Here is a 19,743-nt window from a genome sequence, read left to right as displayed (position 1 = left end):
GTTCTCTACATCGGCAACAGAACTTCAGGGCACAAGTCTGGGAGGAACCAGAGAGCCAACAGAGGAACCACATCCACTTATTTCTGTTTTTGATTGTGCAGACATTCATTGTACTGTCCGTTTGCCAATTTGGTATCAAAATGAAAGTAACCTACGTTAGATCTAAGACTTAATCTTCAAACCCACCTTTGTAATTTAGCTCAGCTTACTTTTAATAGTTATTTTAATGCCTACATTATTCTCTACAGTCACGTTGTACCTTAATTGGCTTAACTACCCTTCATTGCAAATATTTTTGTTGTTTCTAATTACTCATCTGTGTTAAGCTCCTGGTAAATAAAAGTATAGTGAAGTATCTTTCAGCAGGTATTTCCATTTAGAAAATTTCCTAAGAATATTTCATTCCAGATTTCATTCCAAAAGGAAATTATATCAATTTAAATTCTTACTAGAATTAGAGACTACACCAATGTCACTGCATCTGTATGACTTTAAATATTATTTTCATTTGGTAACACTCTTATTCTGTCCATCTGTTTCCCATACTTAGGGTATATAAGTTAGCCAACATACTGGTAAATGGCCTAGATGCCATGTTTTATATACAAATAAAACTTTACTCATTCATTTAAAAAGAGACTTTGAGCTCCAAATATCTAATGCTATTGAAATTTGCCCATATCTGTGATTCATCTCAAAAAGTTTAAAGGTTTTCTTTTCATCAGAAAATGATAACAAAAGATAATCGATTATTTTTTTCAACTTGCCTTTATGTGACAGTCCTCTGCAGGAAAATTGTGAAACAAAAACAGGAAAAATAAAAGGCTAGACAATGGAAAATCATGTAAGGCCAAGATCTTCAACCTGGTCTACATATTGCAAGCTAGGGAACCATACTTTTCTAAAATTACTCAACTATACGTGTGTTAGAATTTAAAGGCTGTGTTGCCACCCTTAACAGAAGTTTATTTCATATTGGATTATTATGTAGGAATTATGCTAGTACACAAAAATCAAAGTGAAAAGTAATGAGTCAAGTTTTTAACAGTAAGTTTTCCTGTTGCTTTGGTGGGATGCCTGAAAGTTAAAATTTCTCACGGATTGGGTTGCTTGTAAATTGACATCATCCTGGCCCTCTGAGTGATTGGCATTGTGTTTATTTCTTCTCAGACAAGAGCGAAGGGGAGATACTCCATCCTTTTCTAGGTACCCTTCTACCACCATGCTCAGACTATCCCTGTAGAACCAGATTATAAATTCCTATAAAATTATTAATGTTAACTCTCAGGGTTGTCCACTTTGTTTTGAGATGATAGCTTAATGATGTTCTTCAAAGAAATCACAGACCTACATCAGGAACTGGAGACGGCATCATGCTTCTTCACTCCCACTGCTCAGTAGTGAACCAGCAAGGAAAGCATGTGTGATAAACCCTGTAGAAGAATGGTAGATGTGTCAAGGCAAACCACAGTGAGCTTTTGCTTCTCTTCTCCAAAATCCTACATCTTTTAGTAAAATCTGGGAAGGAGACAAAGTTCTCTAGGTTTCTCAGTGATTAGGATTGGGTAAAAAGATTTGAAGTTTTGCGATTCAAATACAGGTTTGTATTTTCTCGCACCACCCCCCCCCCCATGTGTGAACATGAAGCAGTTCGTTTCATCACAGTGAATAAAGGAGCAATACAGAAAGAGTGTGCTGTAGAGAAAGCATGGAGTGAGTTGCTTATGGTTAACTGTGGCAAAGCAGTTGCACCACTTAGTTCCTTTGGTTATTTCTTTGGATATCTGATGGAGAGGCAACATACACACACCAAACAGGCAGAAGTAGCTCTATACATCTGAACTGGTTTTAGAGTGGGTGTCGAGTAGGCAAGGGAGAATTGTTCTACCTTCCAAGAGAGGTGTTCATTTCTAGATGCGTCATTAAAGGAAGCACTGTGGGTCCCATGGCTGGAACAGCAAACCCATCGTTTATGCAGTCTATGTATCAGGTGTCAGTCTAGTCATGCTCTTGGTACCAGTTAGTTCTCAGAGTCTGGCAAAGTCAGACCTGTTTCACCTGCTCACAGGATTGTGCTGCTCTGTCCACTGCAGTGGCCTCTGCGCAGCTCCTGTTATTGTAGTCCATTTCCTGGTTTTGCTGTAGAATGTGGTGAGGTGTCCCATCAGAGTGCATGACTCTTTCTAATCCCAACCCACACACTGATGTCAAAGTATTTTTTGTTCTTTCTCTGGAGCGTTATGTTCTTCCACCGGCACTTGCTCAGCCAGGAAAACATGAGGGTATTTTGCAATAGCATTTGGAATATACATTTTTATCTTTTAGTTGGGATTTCTAGTGTTTGTATTTTAAAGGTCAGATGATGTCACAGTCTTAGTCATTAGCTGTCTACGTATCTGAGTGTGTAACTGCCAAGTCAGAGCCTGCAGTGGTTTCCTAAAATCAGCACCAGGATTACAGGGAGTCACTCGCCTTTTTACGCACATACACATGCACGGCCAAATGGTGAAAAGCTACATCAGACCTTGCACAGAGCCCACGCTGAATTTGCTACTGCCCATTGTTCCAGAAAAACAGATCATGCAAATAACTTTGATAATAATGGATGAAATAGTGAATAGAATTTTTCAGTGATTTTTTTAGTGATTTGAGTATTTGTAAGCATTTCCCTCCCCGGCAACCTGCATGCTTATCTTTTCTCCTTTCCTCTCTCTCCTCATCCCCTCTCTTATTTTCTCATTTTAAGATCTTCAGAACTCAAAAGACTATTGGTGGGAAATGAAGGTGAAGGATTATTGATCAGGAGATCTCTACTGCTGTTTTCTACTCACAGTTTAGTGCAAAGGCTTCGTTTATGTCCGTAGAGAATACTAATATGAACTAGAGGTTGGGATTTAAGAAAACAGGGGTGGGGGGTACAAAACTGGCTATTCTTTTGGCAAACACTTAAATCACTTTCTTTGTGCCACACAGTTATCAACTGTGTGTAATCTTCATAACGAGTTTCTTAGGGACTTTTATTTTACAGATTAGAAAACTGAGGTACAAAGAGGCTAAGCAACTTGCCCAAGGTTATACACCTGGTAAGTAACAGAACTGAGGTACAAAACCATGCGGCCTGACTCTAGACCCTGTGCCCTTAACCTTTGCGCTGCGCTGCCTCAGAGGAGAGTCCAGGACAGTAAAAAAGAGAGGCTCTTCAGATAGGACAACATAGAGCCCTTCTGTGATAATGACGTAAATGAGGAAAATGAAAATGCATTGAGAAGAAAGAATTTCAGACAGGTGAATGGGTGGCATCTGTACCTGCAAGAGAGGGAGAGACTTCAGCGAAGCAGCACAGTCCTTACATACTTAGTCACATGTGTCCTGTCACTTTTGGCACATTCTGTTAGAAAGAAGTCACAGGTCACTCCCACACTGAGAGAGGACTTGAGGAGTGCATGAACATCAGGAAACAGATCATGGGGAGGCCACTCTAGAGTCTGCTGTAGAGATGCATGCAGGTGAGGAGACACACACTCAGAGTCTGAATTAGGGTGGTCTTGATGCAAATAGAAAAGAAGAGTCAGATTCAAGAAACCATGTCTAGGAGTATAATCGTGAATTCTTACCCATACCACGTGAAGGTCTTTGCATCCATTATCTCATGTAAGCCTCAAAATAACTATTTGAGGTGGCTGTCAGGAGAATCCTTATTTCACAGATGAGGACACAGGCTTTTAAAAGTTAAGTTCCTAGCTCACATACATCCCAGCTTCAAATCTGGATGTCCCAACTTAGGTTTGAACATAGGATGCCAGTCTCAGAGCTCATAGTCTTCGCCACTCTTCTTTACTTGGACTTCACAGTATAGAGGATTTAAAGAGAGATGGGAAAGAAAACATTGAAGATTAACTGCAAGAGTTTAACCCATTTCAACTCAAAGGATGGTGGTATTATCGAAAACAGGCATGTCATGAGAGGCACTGGCATACACTGCCTGCCACGCAGTGTGCTAAGCCCTCAGTATGCATCATCACATTGAATGTTCCAACAGCCTGCAAGAATAGTGGATATTCAGCAGATACCCAGATTCCATTAGTGGAGACAAAAGTTAGTGCTAGAATAACCTATCAGGGAGCATCATATGGAGATCATAAATCTCTAAGATGACAGGGTGTGAGGGTGATCTGGCAGTGACATCTGTCACCCCATTGGTCACCAGGGATGATTTGGCTGATCTGGCTGGCTAGGCCGGTATCCCCTTCCTCCCTCACTGCTCTGTGTGCACCCCTCCTATAGTCGTGCAATCAAAGAGGGTGACCTTTCCGGATAGAGGAGGGCTGTTCTTCCATCAAGGGTATATGGGAATTGCGCACCTGTTAGAAACTCTGAACAACCTGTCAAGGTCCATTCATAGGAGAATGTAGGGTAGTCAAGATTCCAAGACTCCACACACATCCAAATGAGGCACTGCATGTGACAATCTACGTTTCTTTTAAAAAATAATTAAAATAAAATTAGATGTTTAAGAGAGAAAGGACAGGCCCCACAAGAGAACCTTAGAAAACACCTATATTTAGCGGTTGAGGGAGGGAGATACAGTTAAAAAAGCAATGAAGACCTATACATCAGAGAGATAAGATGGAGAGATGGAGATATAACTGTAAAAGCAAAGGGGAAGGAGAAGAAAAAGGGTTGTCAGCAAATACCACCAGAGAGTAATCAAAGAACCTCATAATCAAGGCAGGATAAAGGAATTTGGAGGTTAGGACGGAGGGAGGGACTGACTGAGGGTCAGACTTTTGGGTGAGCAGATTCAGGAAAACAGAGCCTAGCAGGAGTCCGCTGGCATAGATGTGGATGGGTGAGCTGGGCTGTGAAGATAAGAGTGGGGAGTGAGGATGTAGAATTCACCAGTATAAACTTCTCTATAAAGGCAGATGAACTAGTAGTAGTAATATGAGAGGGTTTGAACAACTGAGTAGCAGTGATCTTGTGTGTTGTAAATAGAAGGGAAGGTTCAAGTCAGAAGAAACAAAATGGTGGAAAGAGACAGACTGCTGATGGAATGTGACCCCAGAGGAGACAGAAGGCAAAGAAGAAGAAGGTGCAGGTCCTTAGAAAAGGGAAGAGACATGTTACCAATGGAGGTGGGAAAAGAACTGAAAGAAAATATAGAAAAACAGAGGTTCAGTAGGTTCAGTTTTCTTCTTAAAGAAGGACCCAAATTCATAGTGGGAAAGCAGAGGAAAAAATGTCAGTACTAGAAGATAGTACTAAATATTTTAATTAATGGAAGCAACAGTTGACCAAAGTTTATTGAATGTCTACTCTGAAGCAGAGAATTCAGTAGAGAAGACTTTAAAAGATGTTTATTTTTGAGACAGAGAGGGAGAGACAGAGGGTGAGCAGGGGATGGGCAAAAAGAGAGGGAGACACAGAAACCAAAGCAGGCTCCAGGCTCTGAGCTGCCAGCACAGAGCCCGATGCAGGGCTCAAACCCACAAACCATGAGATCATGACCTGAGCTGAAGTCCAGTGCTTAACTGACTGAGCCACCCAGGCGTCCCTAGCATGAACTTTTAATAGAACAAAGCAGCATGGTTCCATAATTTTGCCCAGTGGTTTTTTTTTTTTAATTTTTTTTTTTACCATTTTTATTTATTTTTGAGACAGAGACAGAGCATAAACGGGGGAGGGGCAGAGAGAGAGGGAGACACAGAATCGGAAGCAGGCTCCAGGCTCTGAGCCATCAGCCCAGAGCCCGACGCGGGGCTCGAACTCACGGACTGCGAGATCGTGACCTGAGCTAAAGTTGGACACTTAACCGACTGAGCCACCCAGGTGCCCCTGCCCAGTGGTTATTGAAGGCAGTTAAATTCCCACTGCACAGGGCTGGAAACTGAAATAGAATAGCAGGTAAGCATGGATAAAAGAAAGATGGATTCTAGAGGCCAACAAAGAGTATTGGCATGGTCTGTACCCACCCAGTGATGAAAGTAAGTGAATACTAAGAAGAGTTTAAAATCTAAATATTTTTTGGGGGGTGTGGAGGAAATTACACGAAATGAGGAAACAAAATGCTTGTTATCAGAAAAGGAATGCTCTGAGACCTTAAAGTAAAATAGTTCCAAATCAAGCAAACTACGGAGTGCTCTCTCTGCAGTTTCAGAAGCTAAAGAACTATGAAGCCAAAAGTATGGGCCAGAAGTAAAAATAAATGCTTGTGGCAGAGGATGTGAGGAGGTGGAGAATATGACTGACCAGGCACCCAAATCATGAAGACAAGGTGGAGGGTTATGACAGAGGTCAGGGTTATGACAGCAAGGACAGGGCTTAGATGTTAAGGTTCAAACACAGAGGTTGATAGAGGTGGAATACTAGTCTAAAAATGACAATGGAAGCAAGAATGTTTTTGAGACTGGTTATGTCTTTTTGGGAAATTCCAGTTTTAATTAAGTTGAACTTACAACTCTTTACCTTGGGAGTCAGTCTAAGACCAGCGGAGACTTTGCTTCACAATAGAACTAGGAGGCAAAGTCATCAGGGAGTGACAGAGACATAAGTAAGGGCACCTAGCAGGAAGGGAAAGTGTTAGTTGGAATCAGATGTAAGCATTGTTCTCTGCTCACATCTGTGCTATCACTTCTTTACAAATGACCCTTCTGATCCTTAAAATTACCTGTAAGGCATTATCCCCATTTTATAAAAAAAAAAAAAAAAAAGAATCTGGTTGGCTCAGTCGGTGTGACTCTTGATCCTGACTCAAGTCCCGATCTCATGGTCGTGGGATCAAGCCCCATGTTGGGCTTTTTTTCCCTGGCAGCATGGAACCTGCTTGGGATTCTCTCTCCCTCTCTCTCCCCTCCCCCACTCACACTTGTTTGGTTTTTTTGTTTGTTTCTTTTTCTCCCTCTCTTTCTTTTTTTTTTTAAAATATCTGGTTTCAAGATTTGAATCTTGTCCTGACTACAAATTCTAAGGTCTTTCTACCACAACTTACTGACACTCAGTAGTCTTAAAGTGTTACTGCGGCTTTCAAGAACTAACTAGAAATCATGTCTGACTTGTATGAAGTGGGTATAAAATACAATGTGTTTTTTAATTGAGGTATATTTGACCGATAACTTATTAGTTTCAGGTGTACAACATGATTTAGTATTAAACATCCGTCACCTTATATTATTTGCAAATGTCTGTTGTCATGAGAACATTTAAGACCTACTCTCTTAGCTTTCAGTCATGTGGTACAGTATTAACTATAGTCGCCATGCTGTATATTATATCTGATGACTTATTTTGTAACTGTAGATTTGTACCTTTTAACCCATTTCAACACCCCAAACTCTGTGCCCCTACAAGCACAGATCTGTTCTCTGTACCTATGAGCTCAGGTTTTTTTTGTTTTGATCGTACATATCAGATCATATGGTATTCGTCTTTCTCTGACTTATTTCGTTTAGCATAATGCCCTCAAGGTCCATTTTTGTGATTACAAATGGCAAAAATCCCTTCTGTTTTAATGCTGAATCATATTCCTCTATGTATGTGTGGTGTGTTTGCACACACCACGTTTCTGTCTCCATTCATCCATCAGTGGGCACTTAGGTTGCTTTCATGTCCTGACTGTTGTAAACGATGCCACAGTGACATGCAGGCACATGTGTTTTTTCAAGTTAGTGTTTTTGTTTTCTTCAGATAAATACACAGAAGTTGGATTGTCAAATCATATGGTAGCTTTAATTTTTTGAGGAACCTCCATCCCGTTATGGAAAGTGGCTTCACCAGTTTACATTCCACCAATAGTGCACAAATGTTTTCTCTTTTCTCCACATCCCCACCAGCACTTGTTATTTCTTATCGTTTTGATGGTAGCCATTCTGACAAGGGGGAGGTGATGCCTCATTTTGGTTTCAACTTCCTTGATTATGGATTTGTAGTTCCCTGATGATTAGTGATGTTGAACACCTTTTCATATACCTGTCAGCCAACTATGTATCTCTTTTAGGAAAATGTCTCTTTAGATCCTCTGACCATTTTTTAATTAGACAATTTTTTTTTTGCTGTTGAGCTGTACACACAGCTTTTTCTCTTGAATTATATTCAGATCTAAAATATTCTGTGTGAGCCTCACAGGTAATCCTGTATATTTAAATCTTAATTTGTTTTTCAAGAAAAACATCATGGACCCTTTTTCCTTAATGACATTAAGGAACTTCCAAAACATTCAAGATGAGCACATTGAATTTCTGCAACTATACCCTAAAACATTAAGTTAATACTTAATATTTCATTATTTTTCAGGTGTGAGAATGAAACCAAATTCAAAACGGAAGAAGTATTTTGGGCTTACAATTTCTGCCCTACGCCATACTCCTGGACTGCACTTCTGGGCCTTATTTTATATCTTGTTTTCTTCGCACCTGGTAAACAAAGGCTTTGTGTTTCTGTGTTAAAGTTATCTCTTTTTAAAGGAGACAAACTACTGTTTTTCAAATTTCTTATAAACTACTTTACCGAAAATGTTAATTTTTCTCAGGAATGGGACCAATGCCTTGGACAGTGAATTCCGAAATATATCCCCTTTGGGCAAGGAGTACAGGAAATGCATGTTCATCTGGAATAAATTGGATGTTCAACGTTTTGGTTTCACTGACATTTTTACACACAGCAGAGTACCTCACATATTATGGTAAGAGAATATTTTTTCCATCTATAGTTTCATTTTTATTTTTCCTATTCTTTTTATATGTACTATCATTTGGGTTTAAAAAAGTAGATGGTTATATTTTTGCTATACTCAGTATGTCTACGTGGCTTTCTCATTCCCCAAAGGCCTTGGAAATGAACCTAGGAAAAGAGAAGAGTAATTCTTTACTAAGCAGCATGGCTGCTCATCCCTCAATGCTTTATAGCCCTCACCCCATACAACCCAAACATCTCCTAGCTATCGCCCCAGTTGGAAATCTTCACCGCAGGCTTTTATTTTAATGAAGAAACATAAATAACAGAAGATGGTAGAAATGATGCAGGCAGAGAATCTAAGGTAAATGTTGAAGATGTCTCATGATGGAGACAGTCATGTCCAGGTAGCTCCCCCAAAGGTCGTGCTGTGTTGTATGCCTTCCACTAGATTATCTATGCTGTTCAGGACACAGCATGGTAATTTCAGTGTCGGCCCCAACCAGCACTTACCACTACCAAAAGCATAAACCTGACAGAAGTGTTTATGTGAAAATGTGTGGACCATAACTCAAAACAATATTAGGACGTGGCTGAGTCAGGAAAAAAGCTTTGGGAAGCTACTTCAAGTCCATTTTTAGCTAAAGTGGAAAGATTTTCTCTTTAGCAAGAGAATTTTCTTCACTGTCTTTGAGCCAATAGTTTGTAATTGGATTCTAAATGATGGACGATCCCAAGATAGTCCCTGTAAGTCTCTGTATGTATATGGAGTGTCTGTTGCTTAGACCATTCTCTGGCCCCTTCCCCATCATCCACCCCACCCCATCCCATGCTCTGGGCATGTACATTCCTTTTTGCAAGAACAGACACACACACATCCCACAGTTGGACCATAAATCACTGGAGCTTAGGCCAGGACTTAGGCCTCGTTTGCCATTGTATTCCCAGTATCTTCCAGGGCCTCCTTTTCACTTGATAAGCCCTCAGAAGTGTTTGTCAAATTAATAAATACACAGATGAATTTTGAATGTGAGGAAACATACAAATCTATTCTTCCTGTCTCCTGAACATACTGTATTAGTATTAACTCCTATTATCTTTATAAAACTCTTGTCTCTCCCAGTGAACACTTAGAAATTTAGAAACATATTAAAAAAGGAAATGCATTGGCATTTTAAAATGGATATACATATTTCATATATTCAATTTTGTCCCATTGGCAATTAAAGTTTTTTACATAAATTCAGAAACTTATCTTTCTGACACTATAGGTATTTATACAATAAATATTTACCCATATTTGCTAGTTCTTGAGAATGCTTAATTTTTTTGTTTGCTTTAGGGAATTCTTAAAGACCTGAATATAGGCTAATATCCCAAGGAAGTATTTTTGTTTGTTTATTTTTGATAGAGAGAGAGGGAAACAGAGGATCCGAAGTGGGCTCTGTGCTGACCACAGAGAGCCCAATGTGGGACTCAAGCTCATGAGCCCGCAAGATCATGACCTGAGCCAAAGTTGGTCACTTAGCCAACTGAACCACGCAGGGAGGCACCCCAAGGAAGTATTCTTTTTATTAAGTTGTAGACCAAATACTAAAAGTCTACATGGCAAGACTTTTGTTAGCAAAGCTCCTCCTTCAGTTTATGCAGCCTCAACAACAGGAGGCAACAGAAATAAAATTTAAGTAGGGCATACATAGCCAGGCTTCTTTCAGAAATATTCAGTTAGAACCAATTGGCAGTTGCCAGAGGGGAAGGAGTGTGAGGGTTGGGCAAATATGGGTGAAGGGTGGTAGGAGGTACAGGCTTCCAGTTACACAATGAGTGAGCCATGGAGATGAAGAGTACATCACAGGGCACATGGTCAATGGTACTGTAATAGTGATACGTGGTGACAGATGGTAGCTACACGTGTGAGGATGGCATAATGTACATAGTTGTCAAATCAGTATGTTGTACACCGGAAGCTAATGTGAATTGTGTCAACTCTACTTCCATTTGAATATATACAGTTTATATTGTATTATATGTATATGGCTTATATATAATAAAATATATATGCTGTTTGTATATCTAGTTAGAAGTTTTTGCTTTGCATTAAGCCAGGCTTCTAGTATGTCAACACACTGGTCCATTAGGTCTGCTGCTTGCTAAGTTTTTTCTCTGTGTTTGGACCTAAATTTTAATCTACATGTTACTGATTTATGTAAGACTCATGTTTCTATAGATGATTTAACAAACATACTCCATAACAATGTATTTCTCTTTAAATTTCCATGTCTTCTTTTATTGCCTCCTTTCTTATTTCATAAAACCTCAAATTTTGGTTTCTTCCTGAACTATACTGCTTAGACAAGTCTGCCTTGGCCCCCATTCAGTAATGTTTATTACTAAAAATTATCATTAAAGTGTCAGGACTATACCATTTTATGTATAGCACTTGTGACTACTAAATACTAAATCTACTAAATAGATCCCTTGAAAAGCACTTTATCAAAGTTCCTGTACTGAGGTACTGAAATTCAGTCAGACATGGTCTTTGATTCCTCATTCTGTATAATTCAATTAAATATTTGTTTAAATCTGAAACTTCATATAGGATTCTTAATAAGATTGATTTCCTTCAGAATAAAACTGAGGAATATCTGCACTTAACAATCCTGACAGACTCACTACAGATTTTTGGGGTTTTTTTCTACTTGCATTCCAAGGAGAAATAAGAAAATGAGTCACATAACTGACTTGGCCATTATTTGGAGGAGGCTACAGCCTTCCTGGCTGGCCCATGCCTCTGTGGCTTAACCGTAGGTCTCACCACTTGGGCAGTTTTGGTATTGCCTGCTTTAGATTCTTCAGATTCTATAAAAGGATCTTATATTTTATCTTTGTTTGTTTGTTTGTTTGTTTGTTTTTGAGAAAGAGAGAAACAGAGCATGGGGAGGGGAGGGGCAGAGATAGAGGGAGACTGAGGATCGGAAGCAGGCTGCAGGTTCTGAGCTGTCATCACAGAGCCCGGCGGGGGTCTCGAACGCACAAACCGTGAGAGCATGACCTGAGCCTAAGCCGGACACTCAACCAACTAAGCCACCCAAGCGCCCCAAGGGTCTTTCATTTTAGAATTTCTTTGATGTTATTTGGATGGGGAATCTGGGTCACAAGCAAGAAACTATATGGCCTTTAAGAATCTTCCTATTCCATCTAATTGTTTTTAACCATAATGGTGGAGCACTGACAGATTTGATTTATTTCTATTCATGCCACTGTTCCTAAATTGTGAAACATGATGAATGTTTCCTCAACATTATATTTTATAAAGCCAAACGTAGTTTGCTCTGTTAGAGATTCTGGAGTTTAGCAGCCTGATTTAGTCGAAAATGTTTTACCATCTGCACTTATTTTTCTGTATTGTCATCATGATTACCATCCTTTCTTTGTCCCTCTCTGCTAACGATTCCATTTCTCTTCCACCACAAGTTTTACTTATCTGTAATCAAACACAGGACCTCGTCTGCTTTTTTTTTTCCCCTCCAAAACCCAGCATCATCCAAGAGCTAGCTCTTCAGCATCACCCTTTTCATGAAAACATTCCCAGTTTTTAAGTCCTACTAATCTTGTTCTATTCTATCTCTAATAGCAACCCTTCTTCCATAGTGATTTAGATGCATTTGATAATGCTACCACTTTTTTTTGGCAGCTAACCTCCAGAATTCTAGTAGGCATGTAACATACATTTTTTTCTGTTCTTTGCAGTTTGGCAGGACAGCAGTTTTTTCCCCATTAGACAGATGAGGAAAGCAGGGTCAAGAGAATTTAAGAAACTGCCCCAGGAGTCTGCCTGCATCACTTTGTGACTTTCAGATCCACACTGTCTACAGAGCCACGGAACCTTCCTGTCACTGTAGCACTCAGCCATGCATCCCAGATGACCTAGTAGTATTTTCTGATTATTTACTAAGTATAAGACATAAAAAATACACATACGCTTGTATGAAATGTTTAACATGAATCAAACAAATGAAATAAAGGACGTCTGTATTTGTGTTTTTAAACAAAGAGCATTTCTCTTACACAAGTCCAGCTCCTTGACTTAATCTAGCAAACTATGCCATGATTTAGTCAACCCTTTCGTATTTTTTCTAAATCTTGTAATTTACCTCTTTTTCCCTGCAGTTCTCTCATGACTCCTCGTCCCACCAAGCAGATTCTTTCAGGTGGACAATTCAGCAGCATTTTTCCTCCAGTTTTCCTTGAACCTTCCCAAGAAATGTTTCTGTCTTTATTCCTGGAATGGTTACTTACGTCTTTTAAAAAGTAGTCTTCATAATGTCTTTCCCATTCTGTAATGATTCATCAGAAAGGGAAAATATTATTCAGTTCTTTAACTGCTTGCTATGCTATTTGGCTTACAGCTTGATTTTGAAATATGTCTTTGTCTAGTTTAGCCCTTTATTTCAGATCTGCTTGCAGTCAACAAGAGCACATTTATTTCTAGATGCTCCATTGTGTCAGGCACCATATTAAGCATTGGGAACCCAAATACAAACAAGCCATAGACTCAGCCCTTAAGGAGACCAGTTTTGACACTGAAACAGAAGAGCACATCTCCCTCTCAAGCATCTCATAACCATCTCTCCTATGCCTGCTCCTGATTGGGGTTGTAAAATTTATAGAATTATAAACTAAAATAGGAGCTGAGTGGAGCACCTAACCTAGATGGCTCAGTCGGTTGAGCATCTGACTTTGGCTCGGGTCATGATCTCAACAGTTTGTGAGTTCAAGCCCCACTGCTGTCCAGTGCAGAGATCCTCTGTCCCCCTCTCTCTGCCCCCCCCCTTTTCTCTCTCAAAAATAAATAAATATATAAAATAGCTAAGAAACCATCTTTTTTTTTTTTTTTTTACTTGATACGGAAACTGAGGCACAGAGAGGAGGTTAAATGACTGGAAGTCACACAACAAGATTTAAACCTAGATTTTCCAACTCCCAATCTGATATCCTTTCTGCCATTTGTCACATTAGTTTATCATCTTCCATTACCAGGATGATCTCAATTGAACACCTTAAATTAGGCAGGAACTCCACTGTGATAAGGTTCTTATATTTAAATTGAGAATTATATAAGAAAGACCATCTTGGACATATGTAGAGAGTATACACAAGTCACATAGGTCTCATCCATCTAGACTTGCTGTATTTACACTTAGAATTGTAACACAACCAGGTACTATTTAGGTCTTTGTGTTTATACTGCATTGGCATGCATAGTCTTAGGGGAAAGCAGAATTCTCTGATCTCATGGAACTTATATTCTAGTTGGGGAAAACAAAACAAATTAGTAAGCTTTATAGTATGTCAGATGGTGAGAAGTGCTATGGACCAAAACAAGTGGATCTTGGTGGTCTAAGAGAAGGAACAAGGGGACTAGGTAAGAGACCACTGCGATAGTGCAGATGAGAAGATTGCCTTTAGATCAGAGATACCAGTGGAATGGCGAGAAGTGGTCATATTTGGATTGTATTTTGAAGGTAGATCCAACAGAATTTCCTAACAGATTGGATGTTGGATGCGAGGGTAAGGAAACAGTCAAGGTTGACTTCTCAACTTTGGGCATGAGAGATTGGAAAGATAAGTTGCCATGTACTCCACTGAATCATGAACTCAGAAGTGGCATCATGTATGTGATTCTAGAAGTACAAGATAAATGAGAAAGAAATTGTTCCCTCAAAGTGCCTCCATTCTAGTAGACAAGACAGATGCAAATGCATGCACATAATACTTCTTGGTTGTTATGATGGTGGCTTCAGCAAAGTGCTGTAAAAGTACACAGGAGAGAGAACAGTGATCTCCAGCCAAGGAAGTGAAGAAAGACTTCAAAGCAGAAGTTACATCTGAACTCAGTTTATCATTCTTCTTGAGTTGGGCATTGTATAACTTGAGCTTAGAAAGGTAAATTGTATTATGTTCATAGAGCTAGAATAGTAAGAGTAAAGCAGGCCAGTGGTTATTTTTTGCCTCCATGTAAGACCAGTTATGTATGATTGACCAGAAGGAAAAATCAAAATCAAGTACACTTGCCAACCTAGGACTATTCATATACATACGTATTATTTTCCATTGCAGGAGCCTTCTTCCTCTATGCTGGATTCGCTGCTGTGGGACTCCTTTTCATCTATGGCTGTCTTCCTGAGACCAAAGGGAAAAAATTAGAGGAAATTGAATCACTCTTTGACAACAGGTTATGTACATGTGGCGCTTCAGATTCTGATGAAGGGAGATATATTGAATATATTCGGGTGAAGGGAAGTAACTATCATCTTTCTGACAACGATGCTTCTGATGTGGAGTAATTTTCAGCTGCTGAAATATTTAGGTATTTAAACAAACTTGGGGAACAAAAGCAGCAATTGGTGACCTCACTGCCCTGCTTTTAATCTGGTTCTTTCCACAGTCTAGTTTTGAATGACCTCATATTCTAGAATATTTGATTAGGAGGAAGATACAACCATGATGACATTTTTTTTTCACAAGCAGAAATGTGAAACAATATTTAGAGATTTTAAATTAATAATTATTGAACAAATGTATGTAATTCCTTCCTGAGATAGTCTAAAATGAATATTGTATCCAGTGACTTCAGTGGTATCCTTTTTTCCTAAGACCATATATAATTATTAGTGGCAATAGAGTCAGTGCTAAACTAGCTGAATCGTATATGTATGATATACTTATGAAGAAGGATTCTGGGATATGATCCAAGGATGTTTTCTGTCAAAACATGGCCTGTTGGCCCTAAATTTCCCTAAGGACAAGTAGCTTATCTGTGATCAACTATTAGAAAGTAAATTCCATTTAAGCTTTCAGCAGATTCAAAAGTGCCTCCACAGAGGCATGGTTGTCCTTATCTCCTTTAGATTCCACATTTTGGTCTCTCTCTCCCAAGTCAGATCTTGAGAGCTCTTGAGAAACTGACTCTGCACAGGACCTTTGGAACATTATGAAAAGCAGGTCTTTAAGGGTTTATTTTCATACGTATTTTTTTGCATCAGTGATAAGTATACATTTGCACAGATAAGCTGGCAAGTTTTGATAAGTATATTTTATTGCTAGAAAGTAAGAAAGAAAAAATTTGTATGGACCCCTGATTGAGTTAGTCACTTAAGTATGCACCTATAAACGCAAAACAGTGCCGTGTCTTCAAGTGTATTTCAGGGTTTCTGTTCATGCCAAAATCACCTGATACTCACCACGCCTTCACTCATCGACTCTAGAGCCCTACTATTTGTGCCTTCATTTTTGTTCTAAATAGCTGCTAGCAGACTATTTTCCCCTTTTAATCAAATAATTTCTGAAACAAAAAAGAAAGGAAGAAAATCAGTGACAGAGAATGCTGCTGTTGTATTGATGTTTAAGTAAATAGTGGGACTTACGTTTTCCTTAACTTTTTATTAATTCTTCATAAGGGAATCATGACATTTCGTTACTTAATAGTACTTGTCTTTTTTTACTTTAAGAGCACAAATTTGTTTTTATTTTGCACACCCTTTTCTCATTTTCCCTGACAGTTTACCAAAAAAGAAAAGATACATAGATATGTCTGTGGGTGTTTCCTTTTTCTCATACTTGGCTTGGATTTTTTTCCTTGTCTAAAAATTGAGATTTTCTATTGGAACAGATTGATGTTTCTAATACAGCATACATTTCTGCAGTGTCTTTGCAAAGTGTTCATTGGTTCTTATGCTCATTCATCAATGATCCCTATTTTTTGTTCTTAAGAACTTCACAGGATATACAAAATTACTTGCTAGTTCCAGTGAAAATATGAATGAATCTTAAGTTTGATGCATTTTAATATGGCTCTAAACATCTAATAAGGCACTCTTTGGACTGAAAAGATAGCTATCTCTAAATTCATTGTTTCTGCCAGTCTCCCAAAGGTGTTTTGCTCTTCGCTGGAAGTCTGGCTTATTCCTGTCACTATTATCAAAACTGAAAATGTAGCCAAGAAGATTTATTCTCTTAGCCACCAGGGGTATGATAAGCGTGCTTTTAAAATGTCACTTTACTGGCCTAAAAATCCTTCAGCCAAAAAAAAAAAAAAAAAAAAAAAAAAAAAAGCTCCCTTTGATCATTTCATACAATAAAAAAATTTAGAGAGTTTTTTCCCTGAATTAGGTGCTTTGACAATTGATTTCTAAGGGGATACTAGTATTGATTTTTCCCCCAGAAAAGCAGATATGATTTAATAGAAAAAGTTATTCATATTTCTTATCCCATAAGAAATTTCTTACCTGTGTAATACTTCACACAGGGAAAGTGAAATGGAAAATGAGCTATTATGTGGCAAAATCAGAATATGGGGAGAAAAAGCATTTGGACCAATTAAAGTGCTCTCTAAAAATGTATTTTTCTGATTTATCCAAATAATTGCCTCAATTCTTCTCTTTATTGTATACATAGCCTTAATTATATGCTTATATACTCAGCTGGGCTGAATGCACAGTAACCTTATTATTAAAGGAGCGACTGGACTTTTATTATCTCCTAATGCAGAACATGGCCTGTTCTCCCTGATGTGAGCAAATGGCACTTTGAACTTTATATCCATAAATGCACATAAAAGCAGGGAAAATTAGCCACAGTCCTCCTCCCCTAGTCTCCTCAAACTCTCCTTTAAAGAACTATTTGTTATTTATATAGTGATAAAGACAGTATTCCATATCTTGGAAGTATAAGACAGAATGGCATAGTATAAAGATTATTTATAATTTTTTTAAAAACAACTACTTAAAAAGAAACCTTATATGACTAGGGTGTTGTTTTTAGATTCAGTGAACATTTATAGTATATTAAAAATTAAGTATTTGAACTTTTCAGGTTTTTTTATATTATGTACCTTTTAAGTTCCTAGCATCTTTGGCTACCACTATCAACTTGAAAACATTACGTTTGAAATATCATCAAATATATATATTTTTAGGACAATTTATATATGGTATGATTTGACCTACCATATTAAAACAGACTGAGCATCATGCTTTTAACTGAAATTATAGGTGTCCTTCTAAGCATGCTGCAAATTCAATAGACATGTATTATGTTTCAGGAATACACTGCAGAGCAAGTCATAACTCCTAGTTGAGGCTTAGCTTGGTGGCTGATGAGATCTGCTCTAAAGAGAATAGAACCCTCCATCTGCACCTGAACACAGGGCTGAACGTGAAGTCAGATAAATTGTAAAGATCTGGCATTAATAATTTTCTTCAATACAAACATTCTTAATAATTTTGACTGTCGCACCTTAGTCAGTAATTACCCAAAACATGATTTTTAATGTATTTGTAAAAGATCCAAATGAAAACTAAATTTTAAAGGTAATATTTCCATTTGAAATTTTGTTCCCAGCCATATGCAATAATTAGTTCCCTGATGGAAAATACTATGATGGTAATGGCTATCATCAAGTGCTTTTTCATAATAATATTTTACCACTGAACTACATTTTCACGTAGAAGATTCTAAATATTATTTTTTAGGTTATTCATTCTAAAATGAGAATTCCACTTAAGAATTTAGAAGTTGTTTACTATAGTTTCAAAATCCATTATCCAGAGGGAGAATGAACAGGAAAAATGTAACTGACAACCTACGCTTTTGCTTTTTACTGGAAAGTAAAATTGATATGTATTACAATCCTAGATCCTTGGGCGAGAATATTCTACAAAATACTATCCATGTGTTCTCTAAGAAAGTCTCACAACTTAATGACACTAACTGTTTATAAGTACTGTAATACAGTAAGGAGGAGTGGAAGGATTGTTTTATCTCATCAGCTTAGTTCAGAACAATAAAATTATTCAGATGTTTTGTAATAATCAGATTTTTTTTTTAACCATTCTCCTGGTTATAAAATCTCAAATTACACTAGCACCTAACAACCTACATTTACACAGTTGTCGCAACAAGTTTTCAAGTACCAAATTTAGATCTTTTCCTAACTACAAATGAAAAAAAAAAATCAGGCCACTAGCAAAGAATTCATAACAACGTGCTTTATAGCAAAATGTATTAAATAGCGGGTAAAATTTATAGCTTATGTGTAGCTGCTGACAATGACAAGACTCAGAATTCTTCTCTAGATTAATTTTAATGTCCTGTTTTCTGTCACTTTCTATCAATTTTCTTAGCCTCGTGTACAGTAATGTTAAGCTAATTTGATCAAGTGATCAGTGGTAGCAGTGTATCTGTTATCAGTACATTCCCTTCTTCTGGGTGAGAAATATTGCTATTTTCCACAAATAGCAATCATTTTAAAAACAACTAACTGCTACCAACTTTTACATTATCTTTTACATTATCTTTTAGAGAAGGAAATATTTGTGTGCCAATAATCATCAAAGAGATATTTTGTAAGTGTGCTAATGATGTTCAGAAGTACATGACAGAATTTTATCCTCATAACTTGCTTGTGAGTGAGTGTAAAACAATATAATTCCTATAAATCTTTACTTTGGATGTATAAAACAGTCTGTTGCACTGAGTGATTTGGTCTATGAAATGTTCAGTAACTACCTTCAGTTACCAGTAATATTCAGATTTTTATTTCACACTCTTAAGTTCATGTGTTTGATTTTGTCATATCAGTATGAGAAAAAGGAATGCAGCTTACAAGTACTTAAAAACCAATTTTTGTAAAGTTTTAAAATTTTAGTAAATTTAACATCATTCCATCTCATTTGAAGGTTAAAAAGATGAGACTTAACTCTAGCCAAAGTAGAAATTTATATTCTACATGTCCAAACTGGTTCCTAGCGGCTTTTGGACTATATCTTACTTGATGTTATAGTATCTTTATTTGTAATAAATGTTCAAATTTCTATTTAGAAGCTCTAATGTACATCTAGATTAAATCAAAAGTTTTATGCTTTTAAAATATGTATTTCAAAATGTATATTTTAATTTGAGTGCATGTTATATAGTATTTAATACTTCACATGTCTGAGAAAATTCAGTATAAATATTTATTCTTACATACGTGACATATGGGATGTCTCAAAAATTATGAATATGTATCATTTC

At 37.6% G+C, this 19,743-nt stretch overlaps 1 protein-coding gene across 1 annotated transcript in view; it reads left to right on the top strand.

The window, feature by feature from the left end:
* Window positions 1–16,126, top strand: part of SLC2A13 (solute carrier family 2 member 13) — a 373,541-nt gene extending 357,415 nt beyond the window's left edge. The window contains exons 8-10 of the mRNA XM_042946261.1: window positions 8,290–8,411; window positions 8,525–8,677; window positions 14,788–16,126. Coding sequence (XP_042802195.1) covers window positions 8,290–8,411; window positions 8,525–8,677; window positions 14,788–15,014 — 502 coding nt within the window. The 3' untranslated portion in view covers window positions 15,015–16,126. The remainder of the gene's footprint in view (window positions 1–8,289; window positions 8,412–8,524; window positions 8,678–14,787) is intronic.
* The last annotated feature ends 3,617 nt before the right edge of the window (window positions 16,127–19,743 follow it).

The sequence above is a fragment of the Panthera leo genome, chromosome B4 (genome assembly GCF_018350215.1).
Source record: "Panthera leo isolate Ple1 chromosome B4, P.leo_Ple1_pat1.1, whole genome shotgun sequence".
NCBI lineage: Eukaryota > Metazoa > Chordata > Mammalia > Carnivora > Felidae > Panthera > Panthera leo.
This window is presented reverse-complemented; position numbering and strand designations above follow the sequence as displayed.